We start from the raw sequence: 16,435 nt of genomic DNA on the forward strand, positions 1-16,435 counted from the left end.
TAGAGTTATCGGGAACAAGTTTCTCGACTCTCGTAGAAGATAAGAAGGAACGGCGTTACGCTTTATCGATGGAACAACGTTCGAAAGCAAGTCCATTCGGAGAATCGAGAGCGTGTGCCCGAATGAGTCATCCTCCTACTTTCACCGCTGCTTCGAGAGACTTTTCAAACGTTAGACGTCCGTTAGACACGAAATGGACGATCTATATACGAACGACAACGACGACGACGACGACGGACGACTTTCACCCATTAAATTGCCAATGGTTTCGTACTCAATGTTTTCAATAACTTTGTCTTTGCATGTCGAGAGAGAAAGAGATATACAGAGACATACAGAGAGGGGGAAAAAGAGAGAGAGAGACGGAGAGAGTCTTTCTCGTTGTGGATCATGATAAATTTGCAACATTAAATTCCTGAATTTCTAATTAACCGTGACACTACTATTTATGGGACTTAAACACGCGATTTCACAATTAGCTTTCACCATTGATACCACCTAACCGATATATTCCGTGGGAGATGTAAATCTATATATATATATATATTTTGATTTGTTTTTTAAGGATGGAAGAAAAGAAGGAAAAAGAGAGAATAAAAATGAAGAAAAAAAAGAGAAAGAGAAAGGAGAGGAAAAAATAAAGAAGAAGAAAATAAAATAAAATAAAAAAGAGAAATAAAAGGAAAATAAAAAAGAGCACGAAACGTCGAGAGAAATCGACGATGAACCTTGGGAAAAATCTTAGGAGAGTGGTTAATGCTCCAAACGACGAGAAAATAGAAGACTTTGAGAAGAAAAGGCGGAGCTCTTAGCTCTCTTTGAGAAAAGATTCTCCGCGAGTTCGACGTCCGGAGGGAATTCCATGAAGCGTGGAAAGGGTGAGAAAGGGTGAGAAAGAGAAAGAGAGAAAAGAAAGAGAGAGAGAGAGAGAGAGAGAGGAGAGAAGTAGAGAGAGAGAGAGATGAAATAGGAAAGAGAAGGAGTTAAGGGTCCGATGAAAAGCGAACGATTCGTGTCGGGGGCTAATGCATCGGTGAAAACGACGAGAACGAAGCGAAAGGGTACGACGAAACACGACGTGTATAAGAGTGAGACAAAGATTACTAGAGAGAAAGACTGAGAGAGAAAGAGACAGAGAAAGAGAGAGAAAGAGAGAGAATCTGGAAGGAAAGAGGTCCATTGACCTGCTGACACACTTCCATTTCCATTTCCAACAACGTCACAGGACCGTATTGCGCTAACCGTGTTCTCTCTCTCTCTCTCTCTCTCTCTCTCTCTCTCTCTCTCTTTCTATTTCTCTCTCTTTCCGTCTTTCTCTTTTACTCTTTCGAAAAGTTACATGTGCAAGCGTGTATAAACGGAGCGAGAGAGAAGTATTTTTATGCGTACGCATGTTGGAGAAAGCTTTCGCGTTGATTTTTATTTGCACTATCGATGTTTATATTGACGAGGCGAATGTAAAAGCCAAGAACGAGGTGTACAAGTACGTCGCAAATGAAATAGTGACGTGTACACGACGTAGGTAGTACCAGCGTCGACCGATTGCCGCCGATGTTTCATATCGGCGACGTTAAAATTTCTTTTCCATTTTTTCCTACATATTACGTCTACTACTACTACTATTACTACTGTTGCTACACTCGCAGTTCGATCGAAAAAAGAGAAATAAAAGATAAAAAAGAAACGAGACACGTACGTACGTAGATCTGTTTCATTGAATAGATCTTTTTTCTTTCGTTTCTTTTCCCTTTCTCTCTCTCTCTCTTTTTTTTTTTTTGTTCTTTTTTATCAATTATCCGAATTAATCCCGTTTCTACGATAAAGGAGATTTTATTAATGTTTGAAGATATACATAGTTAATAATTGAGTTCCAAGGGATTTACGAGCCAACGCAACGTTGTTTCGTGTTCAAGAACGGAATTTAATGAACTGGATATATAATACATAATATCTTTTATACGATATATTATGAGCTAAAGAGTCCGCGTGTACGTTAACGTCGAATGGATTAGTTGGAAATAATTAATAACGAAATTAAAAAGAATAGCGAATGAAACGCGGCGAATACGAGAAACGCAAGTATATATCCTTGCATTAAGTATATCTGTTTACATGTATACGTTGCTTAAGTCTTGCAAAATATATAAACGATATATTATCCATCGACGTTTCCACGTGTTTATATTTTTCTTAGAAATAATAAGGAAAATTCTGTCCGTTATTATTCGTACATTAGATAATATAATAAGTTAACTAAGGGTTATTATTTACCTATTACCACGTAAATTTATTTATCTCGTTTACTGCTCGACCTCATTTATTCGTTAATTGTAAAGTATTATTCATCGTTAGAGTAGTATTGTATGTTTATCAAGCGGATAAGTTTGTAGTACTATCAATTAGTTAGATAACTTATTTATGCGCACATATACAATGTATTCGCGTATGTTTTTACATACATATATATATATATATATATATATATATATATATATATATATATCCAAGATGTCCTCTTTTTTATTTTTCAAACGTTTTAGGATAAGAATCTAGGCTATGTAAGCGACGACGACGACGACGATGACGACTGTATAGAGAAACGGATTCGGAGAACGAACTCGATCGAGAATTTTTCCATTTCTCGGCGCGTCAAAGGGCACGATTAAGAAGTGGGTGCTTTGGAACCTGAATTCGTGCGATATTCTAGAATCTATGTATGGGGGGATAAGGGATAAAGGAACGAACGTGATATTACGGTATATGGCTGGAGGCCGAAAGAGAGAACGAAGAGGAAAGGGAACAGATAGATGGATAGATAGAGAAAGAGAGACAGAAAGAGAGAGAGAGAGAGAGAGAGAGAGAAACAGAGAGAGGATTTTCAAGTTATAAGCAAAGTCGTCCATATCGTGTCTCTTCCTATACTATTCGCAGAAGTCGAGTGTATTCTCTTTTCTTTCTCCTACTACATTCGCAACTGTCGACCTATCGTAACAGCTATACCCACACCTTTCTCTTTTTCCCCAATATTCCAGCATTCCTTTGCCGAGACCACCACTACCAGTACCACTACCATTACCACGAACTCTTCTCATCGAGATATTTTTCACATCGTCGAATTCGCGCGCTCGTAAGTTTTACAGTCATGAGTCAACTGATTCGTATCAATGCTACCCGTTTAATCGGTAACATCAGATAATAGAGAGTAAAATCGATAATCTTTACTTTATTCATCATTATTCATTCATTCTTTCTTTTCTTTTTTCTCTTTCTTTCTTCTGTTTTTTTTTTTTTTTTAATTTCTTTTTGAAAGTAATTAAATGAAAGCCGAAAGGAACGAGAAAGATAAAGAAAAAGATAGAAAGAGACATCTTGTTTTCTTATACCTCTCTAATTAGTCTCGTTAAAGAAGGATTGGAGAAAAACATGTTTGCAAGGGTCAGAGTTCAATGTGCTCTCTCTCTCTCTCTTTCTCTCTCTCTCTCTCTCTTTCTCTGTTTATCTCTCTCTTTTTACCTTCTTATGATTTAAAATCCATTGAAAAATATATACACATACAGATCCCTTTCCTTCCTTTGAAAAAGAGGGATGCTTCCTTTTCTCCCTTCTCCCTTCCCCTCCTCCTTTTGAACTTAATTCGATATCACGCGGTGACGATCAAAGCATTCACCCTTCGTTCTTCTCTTTATTTCTCCCGATTCGTCTCTTTCTCTTCATTTCTCTATCTTTCTTCTATATCTTTGAGTTTCGTAAAGAGTATAGATAGAGAAGAAGATGGTTACGAAGAGAAGAGAACACAAGAGAAGAGAAGAGAAGAGAAGAGTAGAGTAGATAGGAGTAGAATCGTTGGAGAAGTCACCGAGTATACAATCCGGAAGCTTACCGGTCGGTGCTTTCGCGTACCAAATTGAGCTTTGTTCTCAGCGTTACGCTGCTACTCCGATTGGGAACATCCGTGTCCAGAGGCATATTCTCAAAATCGGTTCAATTTACGTATTCTACGGAGACTAAGCTTCAGAGTGTTGAGTCCCTTCGAGAATAGAAAGGGCCGACACAAACATCCTGGATACGAATATCCGTTTAATGAGAGAGAGAAAGAGAGAGAGAGAGAGAGAATTCAGAGTTTGCTAAATTAATTCTCTCGCTTGACTCGCGTTGCTTTCACTTTAAGCAAAGTACTATGTTCTCTCTGTCTCTGTCTGTCTCTCTCTCTCTCTCTTTCTTTCTTTCTTTCTTTCTCTATTTATCTCTCTTTTCGCGTGCCGAGTTTCTTTCATTTTATATTATTTAATAATCTTTCAGAAATATTATACGTGGCAATTGTAAGTTTATCATTAATCATAAATCTCGTCTCTCGTCGAGATGAAAAGGCCAAGAGGATCGACTTTAGTCGTACTTGTACCGTTAGACGTCTAACGACTATCCGAATCTAATCAACGAGTAGCCATCGGACTCTTGACTTTGTCGTCTTGTACAAATTGTTCATATAGAAAAGATGACTATCCTTGGATCATGATGACTCGGCCAGATGCGGTCATTCTTTCTTATATCTTTTATGAATCTCCTCGAGAATTCTGTTCGTTCTATTAGTTCGTAGCTGTTGTCCGTTCGTTCTTTCGTTCGTTCGTTTGTTTTATTATTTTTTTTTCCCTTTTTTTCGCGTCTCTTTCTTTCCCTTCTTTCTTTTTTCATTTCTTTCTTTTTTGTTTGTTTGTTATACTCGTTATTAAACACGACGAGAGTATTGGTACAGAACACGCTATACTCTCGTTTATTTTATCCATGCGTGTTCATTCAGCCGAGAGAAAAAAGAGGAGGAAATCATTTGTTCGTCCGATTTCGTCGAGCTGGAGCTCGGCATTTCACGTAGCCACGACGGATCGATCGTTTCATACGAAATTGAAGGTAGAGATGGCGATCGACTCTAAGCAGCGTGAAACTGCACTATGCTATACCACTGACACAGCGCATACACTCGAGATCACGTTGGCAATATGCCTCGCTTCTACAATGTGCCATGTCCGGTCCGTAACTTCCTATTATTGCCAGGATCGAGAGAGAGAGAGAGAGAGAGAGAGAGAGAGAGAGAGAGAGAGAGGTGAGAGTTATACACGAGAGAAATATTGAATCCATGGGACGGACGATCCGTTTCGTTGAACACGAAAGCCAAATATCGGTTAATGAAAACGCTATCCATTCTTTTTCTTTTTCTTTATTCTTGTACTTTTTTCTTTTCCTCTCGACTCGACAATTACTTCCTCGACAACACATAAAAATTACACGAGAATATAAAATACCTATGTATTCAGTTACGTGAGATTTTGTCTATAACCTATGTACATTTTTTATAGATCGATCGAATTCGCAAAGATCCTCAAGTAGTTAGGTACCTAACGGATCCTACGTACATATGTAGTATGTAATGTTCGTCTCCTATCTTCATCTTCGTTCTTTGCTTAGAAATATAGGAACACGATCGAAAACCCATAGGTGTCCATTGTAAATTCAATTCGAACCCGAACCCGAACCCGAGAGAGTATCGTCGAGATATCATCGAAAGGGCAAAGAAACTTTGTCGACCTTAAAAATTCTTATTGGCCGATAACGCGTTGGGCCCCGGACAAAAAGTTTTACGATTGGAAGCACCCATGTAAGGTAAGAGAAAACGGAGACGGTGGAGTTACGGGAAGGGGGTGGTTAAGGTGGTTAGGGTGGGAATGTAGGTGGAGAAGGGAGAGGTAGTACGAGGGCTACTTTTTTCGAGGGTTAAAAGCGTTACATCGACGGAGGATGGTAGAAACCAGGAGCCTGGTGGCGGGCCGATAAGAAAGTATAAAGGCCGCTTGCTCTAATGGCCGGGCCGGCTTAAGTCCAGCCCCTGTTACCACGATAAACGATAATAATATCTATTATTGGTAAGCCGAAGAGATAAATGATCTCACTCGAAGCACTCGGACTTAGAGCGTAACTTTCCTTTGCTTTGGCCACGCCGAGTTGCTCGTCCACGAGTTTGAGATACGATCGGCTTTCGGTGTTTTCTCTTTCTCCCCACCCCTTCTCTCTATCTCTCTCTATCTCTTTCTCTGTTTCTCTTTCTCTGTTTCTCTTTCTCTGTTTCTCTCTCTCTCTCTCTCTCTCTCTCCTCAGAAGAATTCAGTTCGAGGACGCGTTAACCTTGTCCTTTTTTCTTCTCAGTCGTCTTTTTCTACTTCGTCCCTTTCTTCTTATTCTTTTATTTTTATTCCTCCACGATCGAGGTACAATTATCTAAACCCTTCGACAAAACATAGGAAGAATCGACCGGCAATTAGATAGGACTCGATGTGTAAACGCTTTTTGCAAGGGCCAACGGGCAAAGACACTTCGAAAGAGTCTGAGCCACGTTAACTCTTTCCACACCCTCTTGCCTTCTCCTCTTTATATTTATATATATATATATATATATATATATATATATATATTTCTTTTCTTCTTCTACCACCTTATCTGACCGCGTGCAGCAATTATCCCGGACTCTTTGAACTCGCTTGGCCACGCCGGGATTTAATGAGTACCGCCTATAATACCGTCCGTCGAGATGCCGATACATAAAAGCTATAAATCTGTTCGTCGCCTACCTCCTTTTCCTTCCTTCCTTCCTTCCTTCCTTCCTTCTCTTTATCTCTCTGTATCTTTCTCTTTATCTCTCCCTCTCTCTCCCTTTCTCTATCTTTTCGACTTCGATCAAAGAGAATCATAAGAGTATAGAGGGTGACTGAATTCAAGGTCAAGAGAGAACAGAACAGTCGATTAACAAGCAAGAAATTCTTGCCGATCCTTTTATCGGACCGACGATAGAACGCTTTTTAGCAGCAACTTGCCTCGAGACTCGTCATTCCTGTAAGAAGGGAAAGAAGGAATTGCGGGACGTAAGAAGAAGAAGAAGAAGAAGAACAAGAAGAACAAGAAGAAAAAGAAGAAGAAGGTAGACGAGACTAACGGTACCGATCTCCAACGAGTCTTTATTTCTTTCTTTCTCTCTCTCTCTCTCTCTCTCTCTTTCTTTTCCCTTCTCCAGCAACTTGCTTCACTCGCAACACTTATTCCAGGCGCCCTGATTTCCTGACCTACTGCCAACGGCGCCGTCGTTTGCTAGCTCGAGCACGCGTGCGCGCGAATGCACGCGTCGTTGTCCTCGTCGTCGTCGTCGTCGTCGTCGTATCTTTCGTCTTCGTTCATCGTGCTTCGTTCCTCTTCCTCGTCTTATTTCTCTTTTCCGTCGTCTTCGTCTACCTCTAATTCAATTACTGCCTTTCACGATCTCCCGTCCGTCAATTTTACTTGCCCGTACAGAGTACCGTGCTTCGTTCATTTAACCAAGCGGTACCAGAGACAGAACCATGGTATTCATTACCGTGTAAACGTCCACCCGTGAAAAGAACGTTGCTCTGTGGTTGACCCCACCTCTCTCTCTCTCTCTCTCTTTCTCTGTTGCTTTCTTTCTTTCTTTTTTTCTTTCTTTCTTTCTTTCTCTTACTGACAACGCTCACTTCCGCTCCTTGACTTTCTAGATAATATTATCGTACGAATCGTTGACTTTACCTCGATATATTATAAATTTTATGATATACAATGAATTGTATAATATAACACGGTATAATGAATTTGTAAATAATTCGTTTGTATAAGTAAATCGTAATCGGACAGAGAGAGGGAGATGAAAGAGACGAAAAAAGAAACAAAGGGATTTTAATTGGATCGGGTCGCGTACTACTGCGAAAGAAAAGTTTGAAAAAATAGTAATTGTAAGATGCTGGAATGAAATAAAAAAATTAAAAGATAGATAAACAAAAAAAAAAGAAAAGAAAGAAAGAAAGAAGAATTAATCGATCCGGCACTAATCAAACTACAATGGACCAAATCCAGTAGCGAAGTGGAAAGTTTTCTACGTTGGGCCGAAGCGTGCCGCATCGTAGAATCTCGAATGCGAGCGACGTCCGGTGCCGTTCCGTGGCCTGCCGCTAAAAGTAGAGAAACTGCGGAATTTTCGCGCTGCTCCTCGCTCCGAAAACCGTCGACGGAAACGAACGCTAGCTCGCGTCCGCCATCCGTGACAAGCTTTTGTGCGGACCTTTGTTCTCCCTCCTCTCTCTATCTCTCTTATTCACTATCTATCTATCTCTATCTCTATCTCTTTCTCTCTGTCCCTCTGTCTCTCTTTATGTATATATATATATATATATATATATCTATCTATCTATCTCTTTCTTACTGCTCTTCAATCGCTATCTCTTCCTCTCTTTTTACGTTCCCTTTTGTCTCTCATCTCTCTATCTCTGCCCAACGTGGCAAAACTTTCAGCTTTAAAGTCGGAACTTTCTCGCGGGGAATTCAGTAAAAGCTGCTTTACCACCTCTCGCGCGTGTTTTACACTTTGAGGATTACTTCCCTTTCCTCCTCTTCTAGAAAGTACTTCCGCTTGGCCGAAAGACTTCGAGAAAATACGAACGCGATGTCACCTCGTGAACAAATGAAGGAACGAACGAAAGAAAGAACGAGCGAGCGAACACGAACGGACGAACGAACATCGATATCCTTTATATAAGTAAGAAAAAGCTCTGTCGTTTTTTATTCTATTTTCTCTTGATTTGTTTTTTTTTTCTTTTCTTTTCCTTTCCTCTCTGCTCCCTTCGACCTTCTCCTTTTTACCCTTGTTTTTATTACATTCGAGAATAACGTCCGAATTTTATCAAGGAAAAAAGAAAAGAAACAAAACGTAATTTTCTCGATAATTCTGACAAAGTGCTATACTTATTTATCATCACGCTTTGGGTTTAAAAATAGAATAGAAATATGATGTCAGGATAAAATTGTCTAAGTGGTTATGGCCTCTTTTCTCTTTCCGTTTCTTTGTTTTTCTTTTTTAATCGTCAACGCTATCTTTCTTATTCTTTCTCTACCATCGTTTTACTATTTTCGCCGAGCGATAATCGCGCTTTATATTTGCTTGTTCAAATTTTTATTATGGTAGGTGATCGTAAAAATGTAGGAAAACGACGCTCGGATATGCGTTGAAGTAGTCGTATAAGAACGAGTGACAAATTCAAGGCACTTTACTGGCACGATATTCGCCAAGTTCAGCTTTGTCAACGCAACCGTAAAACCACCCAACGTCTATCCACAAAACGTTTCTATCTTTTCTCTTGGGGGAGAGGGAGAGAGAGAAAAAGGGAGGGAGAGAAAGAAAGAGAAAGATAGAAAGTGAGAGAAAGAGAGAAAGAGAGAGAGAGAGAGAGAGAGAGAGAAAGAGAGCATGAGTCTCGAGAACGAAAAAGAATCATAAAAAGGAAGCCACGGGAATATGGTAGAGGGAACGCAGGTTACTTATTCCATCACATTGCGGACTGAAAAATATATATATATATATTTAAATAAATATATATATATATATGCATATTTCTTTCCTTCTAAGTTCATCATCGCATTTCCAGCTTTACGCATTAACATATTTTTCTTTCGTCCGTTTAGACCTCCATAGCCACGTGGTGTCCCATATGCGATAAACGTGTAAGCGATAAAGGAAAAGACACCGATCGACTTTTAGGGCACGTTCGAAGAAATCATCGAAAAATCTCTGCTCTGGGATTGGATAATCACGTAAATATCGATGATATTTTTCTATGTCTGTCTCTCTCTCTCTCTCTCTTTCTTTTTCTCTTTGAATATTTCATCGATTAAGAGGAATTTTGTATTATTATTCTTTTCTCCTTTTTTATCCTCTCCTTCTTCTTGTATTTTATTTATTTTTTCTTTTCAACAAACGAGTAGCACTCACAAAGAAACGTTTCTATCTATAGTACATAGAAGTAGTACGGGATTGCCCTTACGCTTGTTTCTTTATCTCTATGTGTTCCACCTTCAACCCCTTTACTCTTATCACCCGTGTTACATTCTTGAACCGTGACTCGTCTCTTTTACCTCGTGAAACGTATAAAGTCTTGGAATGGACGCAAAAGGAGAACCCTCCAGTTTCTTCCCTCTCATAAAACGTCGAACGAATGCCGAGCGTGAAAAGAATTCCGAGGCATCGTCGCGGGAAATCGATCTTTATGATGCATTCACGTAAAGGCTCGTTTCGAATGGGAATATTCGTTTACTCGTTCGATAGATACAAGATGTTTTATAATGCGTTTCAACCTCGAACGATCATACACACGCGCACACACACTCACACACATACACACATGTATGTATGTACGTATATTTCTTTTTATGATTTTATTAGATACGACATTTTCTTATTGATCCAATTTTTTTATTATTGTTGTTGTTATTATTATTATTATTCTTTTTTTAGGAAAACGGTGAACAAATTTTGGAAAGACAACAATCGAACGGCACGGCACAAGCAAAGCTTTCTAATACGAAGGAAAAAGATAGAAAGAGAATCTACACGACCCGTGGTATATCTACGCGATGTAGAAACATTTAAGAAGATTCTTTGGGTCTTCGTAATTTTTTTTTGTTTTTTTTGTTTCGTCTCGTTTTGTTTTGTTTTCTAGTGGACACATGGAAGTCGCACGACGAGAAAAAGATCTGTCCTCAATGCAGAAAGGAACTTGTACCAGCATTGCACACACGCAGACACAACTTGACAACGTCTCATATGGCAGCGACTTGTCTCCTGGGGTAATTAGTATACCGATTGACGATTTTACAAAAAAAGTTTAGCAGCTTTTTCTTTCTTTTCTTTTCTTCTTTTATTATTTCTCTCGTTCGCTCCCATCTCCGAAAGATTTCATTCCCGTATAATTTTCTTTTTCTTTCTTTTTTCTCTTTTTTTGTTCTTCTCTTTCTTTCTTTTTTTTAAATTAACGATTGCGAAAAGAAGAGAGGTAGGAAACGTTTGAGCATTTAAAAGCAGAGCACGATAAAACGAAAGAGGGACACGCCTCTCCGAGTTTTTGGTCAGTGCACGGATCCAACGATTAATTTTCCGCGCACTCCGCGAGCGTCCCCGATGGGAGAGATTAATGACAAGCCCGGGTTCACGAACTTAAGCTCCAACTTGTCAGTTTTAGTCCTGACAATCGTCCGACCCTTTTAGGCAAAGCTTTGGAAAAGCGCCATTGATTCTCTCGTAATTAATGATTTTTCCAATCGAACTGTATACAGTATCTAGAGTCACGAGCAAGTAATTTATAGACATCGAACGAGTAAATTAGAAAGCTAAATCGATCGTATCTAGTCCCTAATACCCGTTTTCTCTACGTTCGCGATGATTTAAAATTTTGATAGTAAAAAAAAAAAAGAAAAAAGAAAAAAAAAGAATTAAGAGAAAAGAAAAAGAAAAAAGAGAGAGAGAGAAACAAAAATACTGTCCTTTGCGACAGATGTTGGCCATTTTGTTTTATACCGTTAATGAAACGCACGAAGAAGATTCGCATGATCTGTCCGGCCTGTGGATACGTTTACGGGACTTACGAGTATAAAAATAACGGCCTGGCTCCCTGTCAACCGGATTCCGAGAACTCGCAAGTTCGACTTCCATCTTCGTCCACGAGCTTTCGCGAGAAGGCTACGAGAGAAGAGTCCTTCTTTCGAGATTAAATCAACGTCGTTCTATATATAAAAAACGATTGAAAACGTTCTCCTATATATATATATATATATATACATACATATACACACACACGTACACATATACATACATACATACATCATACATATATATATATATATCTTTTGATTTTTTTCTAATAAAATGTTTACAACGATCGCAGACCTTCTAGAAATGCATTTAAAACGTATGAAACGTATTCGTCATTAATTATTAAAAAAAAAAAAAAAAAAAAAAAAAAGAGAAAAAAAGGAAAACTGATCGTACGGATAAAGATAAAAATTTACGAAACGGTTAATAAATATTTTAGAAAATTTCTTTTTACGCTTTCAACGAGGATAAATAAATTAACTTAATATTATATCCTACGTAATCTGAACACACGAGAAGCCACGTTAATAATTATCAACGGAGACGCTCGAGATAATAATTGCGGCTAATCTCTCGTCGTCCTGAGAAGTGAACGGCGTTTTAATGACGCCAAGGATAAATTTATGATTTTAGAAAGCGCACTTTTATATACCTCAGAAAGTAGAACGCGATCGGTCTGAAAACGAAGCCAAGCAGCGCTCGTGGATCTCCGGAACGAAGTTATCCAGAAAGATTTGGCCTTTTGGAAATAGTAAACGAAAAAGGAGTGTTTTTTCGACCAGAGGTTAGTCTATTCCTCGATCAGAGCTTAGATCTTTCTTATTTGTTTCTTTTTTTTTTCTTTTCTTTTTTTTAATGATCACCGATTGAATAAAAAGAAAGGAAAAAAAGTAAAGAGAAAGTCTTTTACAAAGAGCTCACGTGACAATCTTTGAAGCTTTCAAAAAAATTGCAATCAACACGTCCTACGATATATGTTAAAATTATCAAATGATATTTGTTTTATTGAACAGTGGAAACTTGGAAGTATCACGACAAGAGCTTATTATGTCCGGTGTGTAACGAGGATGCTCTACCTATAGTTTTCACAAAGAGACACATGTTTTCGAGCTCGAGACTTGGTGCTACTTGCTTGTTAGGGTTAGTTACATCTCTCTCTTTCTCTTATCTGTTCCATTAAATTATCAATGAAACTCTGGTCAGACAAAGAATCGGATATAATCAAAGTCATAAATAAGCGAGGTAACAGCCAACAGACAAATATGTCGAAAATTTATCTCCGATAAATACGAAATCGGTCGGAAGACATAAGTCGATAACGATTAATAGACTAGTTTATACTCCATTATTTCTATCGTAGCATTTCCAACAGAACCAATTCCATTGGTGGAAAATCATTAACGAAAATAGCCTGGCATTCGTGTATCCTTCAATGAAACAATGCCACACCGTTATAACCATTCGCTTTTCAGATGTTGGCCATTGTGTTTCGTACCTCTGATGTTGAGTCGAGAGAGACAAGTGAGGCTGGTATGTCCGTTCTGCGGACATAATTACGGAAATTACGCACAGGCGGAAAATAAAAGCGATGACCCGTGGCATCCTCGTCGTGGACAGCGACGATTAGTCGAAATTACGAGCTCGAAGTTGGACCCTCCCAGTGAACGCGAACATGAACTTAACCCAAACTCGGAATTAGCTGTACTAGCTTATCAAGGATTATGGGAGGTGAGAAACGATTTGTTTCTATTTAAACGTATATTCTCAAAAAAAAAAAAAAAAGAAAAAGAATGTATTATCTTTCTTCTGTTTGTTACTTTTTTCTTTTTAATCGTTTTCTTTATCTATCAATCGTTTCAAACTATTTCCTCGTGTAACATAACCAAAGTCAAACTAGGTTCTTTTCAACAAACTCGAAACAAAATTTCTGTTAGCCGGTAAAGAAAAAGGATTAACTTTATCGTCGCCTAGTACTTCTCACTCGAGAACGTTTAACGATTCGAAACAGGTGCGGGATGCTTCTGAACAAACAGAGAACGTCAACGAGAGAGAAGGTAAAGAAGAAGAAGAAGAAAGAGGAGGAGGAGGAGGAGGAGGAGGAGTCGAAAGAGGAGGTGCAAGTGTTTCAGAAGTTTTACAGTATCCTAACGGAGAGACAATGTTCCAACCTTCGGAAGGTTGCACCCTTTGTTCGAGGCAGGTCACGGGAGATCGTTTCTACGAGACACATCTCGACGAGTTTGACCTGGATTACGATTCCGATTGGTCCATGCGTAATCGTTATCGCGTTAAACGAAATACACGTCCGTACGATACGTTCTTTGACGATTAAATAAAACCAATAGCTTTAAAAGTTCGTTACAGATTTATTTTAAGTGACAAAAAAAGATGATAATCTTGTATGAAGTAATCGTTCAAGGTTATCAAGGGATTCTTTGATATGTACAAAGAGAGAGAGAGAGAGAAGAAAAAAAATTCATAAAGCGAACAAAGCGTTTATACCAATTTCAGCGTTATATCGATTTCTTAACGATTGTTTCGTACAAATACGATATTCCCTAGTGAATTCAAACGAGAGCAACTAAACCCTTGGTAATTCAGAAACGTGCTCCAACTTAAATAAGCTAGTACGTACTCCCTACTTGCAAATAGTTTTGCTTGAACACTCTCGAACGTTTTACCGGTTTTCACTGATGGACGAATAGCCCATTCCGTAAGGGAATTTGCAGTTTAAGATTTAACTTTGGCTCGTGTCGTTATAGAGAATAGGTACAAAAGAGAATGATCAAAAGAACAAACGTGAAACAGAGAAGAGAGAGAGAGAGAGAGACAAAGAGAGAAACAGATTATATGTTAAAGTTGCTACAAGATGATTAACGTTCGACCATTCATCTAACGTTATTAATATAGAGTACCAAAGTGAAAGAGGAAGGTGGTACTACATACTCAAAGTCGGAACGAATTGAATCGAACTTTTGAAAGTTCCATTGTTAACAGCTATAACTAAGAGGATTCTACGATTTAACAATGGGCCCAAAGAACAAGGAGGACCGAGAATGGCAACGTAATTCGTCTTTGCCGCGCGAAACTTCAAGATAGCTTTACTCTAACGAGTGTGGTATACCGTTCTTAAAGAAGTTCCCGGATACGCTTATCTAAACAGTTGGGTTATACACTCTGGGAGATCGTAAATTATGCGTTATAAGATTCGTGTTAAGCGAAACGTATCGCGTCGTTGACTTTTGCATACATTTTTTTTTTAAAGAAACAAGAAGAACAACAACAACGACCAAAAGAAAAGTAAAAGAAAAGGAAAAAGAATGAAGATCAAAATGAAGATGAAGAAATAGAAGCAATGTTATCTAATTTTCTCTATCTCTCTATCTCTCTGTCTCTATTTCGATCACTTATTTTCTGTTCTCGATATACAAGCAAGAAAGGGTCATCTCCGGCGGGAGTCGGCTTCTCGTTGTCATCGGATGCCAGTCGCACGTTCGCGAAATCCAATCGGTCGAGCGAGTAGAAAACCGAGAAAGAAAGAGAAAGAGAGAGAAAGAAAGAGAGAGAGAGAGAGAGAGAGGGAGAGAAAGAGGAGGAGAGTTCACGTTGCTCTCTTTTCAAGTTTTTCTCGAGTGGAATGACACAGAGAGAAACGTCTCGAAGCTGGCACGTAACGGGCATAAAGCGATCAAACCAATCTCGACCATGATCTTACCGTTGGGCAAGAATCGATAGGGTGGACAATATGTGTGTATGTATGTATGTATGACGTACCTATACGTATACATCTATATGTATCTGACCGATCGAGAATACTTCGATAATTTGATTTCCTTTTAATCAAAAAAAAAAAAAAGAGAGAGAGAAGAGAGAAAAAAAAAAACAAAGAAAAAAATAGAGCACGATATATCAAAAGTATATAAAAATTAATGCGATCTATTATACAGATATCCGATAGAATTCCAACGATTTTGCAACGTGATCTCACGATACCAATCCTATCAAACCTTGGAAATGAAAGAGAAGAATAATAATTGATTGAATTAAATCCTTAACGGATCAGCGAATTGGTGCACTCTTCATCAACGTCCGAGTCACGACGTATTCCGACAAATGTAGCAGTACTCGTTCCGTAAACTAACCGTGGGAATCGATAAGAGAAAAAGCTATGAAGTAGCATGTAGAAAGAGGAAGAGAGGAAGAACAGAGCGATACTTGTCTATGAACGTGAAGATGCTTCGAAGCGATCGTACCAAACAGAAACACAATGGAAGCTTCGACTTCTTTTTCTTTCTTTCTTTCTTTCTTCCTTTTTTTCCTTTTTTTTTATTGTTGTTTTAAGTGATCATGAAAGCGGTGCGAGAGTTCGTAAGAAGGCCTTTACAATTAGCATTGCTAACTCACCCCACTCTATTTCCTCCTCCTCCACCTCCTCTTACTTCTCCTTCTCTTTAGACACATTTCTCTATGAACGATTCCTTCCTCTCTCTCTCTCTCTCTCTCTCTCTCTCTCTCTCTCTCTCTCTCTCTCTCTCTCTGTCTGTGAAGGAGTTTCTTCCTCGTTTTCCCTCGTCGATGTTATCCTTCGGTAACAGTGTCTCCCTTTTTCTACCTTACCTCGCCAGTTGTTCTCGCACGCTTCGCTGCCCACGGAACAAGAGTCCGCGGCTTCATCGAGTCTTCTCTACCGGCTTGTACTGTTAACCACGTAGGGTCAACCTTCGACGTTCCGTAATCGATGCTCTTGTTAGTCGTGTTATACGGACACCTACGATACGCTAATCCCTAAAGGTGCTACGCGCGAATCTACCAAGATTATTGGATCGTATATCCCCATCGAATCGAGATAAGACTTTATATTAGATTTATCCTTGTAGAAACTCGTTTTGTATCTTTCATTTTATATCGCGAAGATATGCTACTCTCGTCAAAAGGAAAATAAATAAATAAATAAATAAATAAATAAAT

At 38.7% G+C, this 16,435-nt stretch overlaps 2 protein-coding genes across 12 annotated transcripts in view; one reads left to right on the top strand and one right to left on the bottom strand.

The window, feature by feature from the left end:
• LOC127065493 (uncharacterized) overlaps positions 1–13,909 on the top strand; it is an 80,100-nt gene extending 66,191 nt beyond the window's left edge. The window contains exons 2-7 of one of the 3 annotated variants that reach the window (XM_050997920.1): positions 10,334–10,439; positions 10,539–10,665; positions 12,101–12,251; positions 12,481–12,607; positions 12,940–13,195; positions 13,476–13,909. In XM_050997920.1, coding sequence (XP_050853877.1) covers positions 10,546–10,665; positions 12,101–12,251; positions 12,481–12,607; positions 12,940–13,195; positions 13,476–13,799 — 978 coding nt within the window. In that variant the 5' untranslated portion in view covers positions 10,334–10,439; positions 10,539–10,545 and the 3' untranslated portion in view covers positions 13,800–13,909. Of the gene's footprint in view, positions 1–9,189; positions 9,356–9,393; positions 9,634–10,333; positions 10,440–10,538; positions 10,666–12,100; positions 12,252–12,480; positions 12,608–12,939; positions 13,196–13,475 lie in introns of those variants that run through there. The other 2 variants (XM_050997922.1, XM_050997921.1) reach the window with 2 other exon arrangements.
• LOC127065470 (CCR4-NOT transcription complex subunit 6-like) overlaps positions 1–16,435 on the bottom strand; it is a 519,140-nt gene that overhangs the window by 110,156 nt on the left and 392,549 nt on the right. The window lies entirely within an intron of this gene.

This window comes from Vespula vulgaris, chromosome 8, assembly GCF_905475345.1.
Source record: "Vespula vulgaris chromosome 8, iyVesVulg1.1, whole genome shotgun sequence".
NCBI lineage: Eukaryota > Metazoa > Arthropoda > Insecta > Hymenoptera > Vespidae > Vespula > Vespula vulgaris.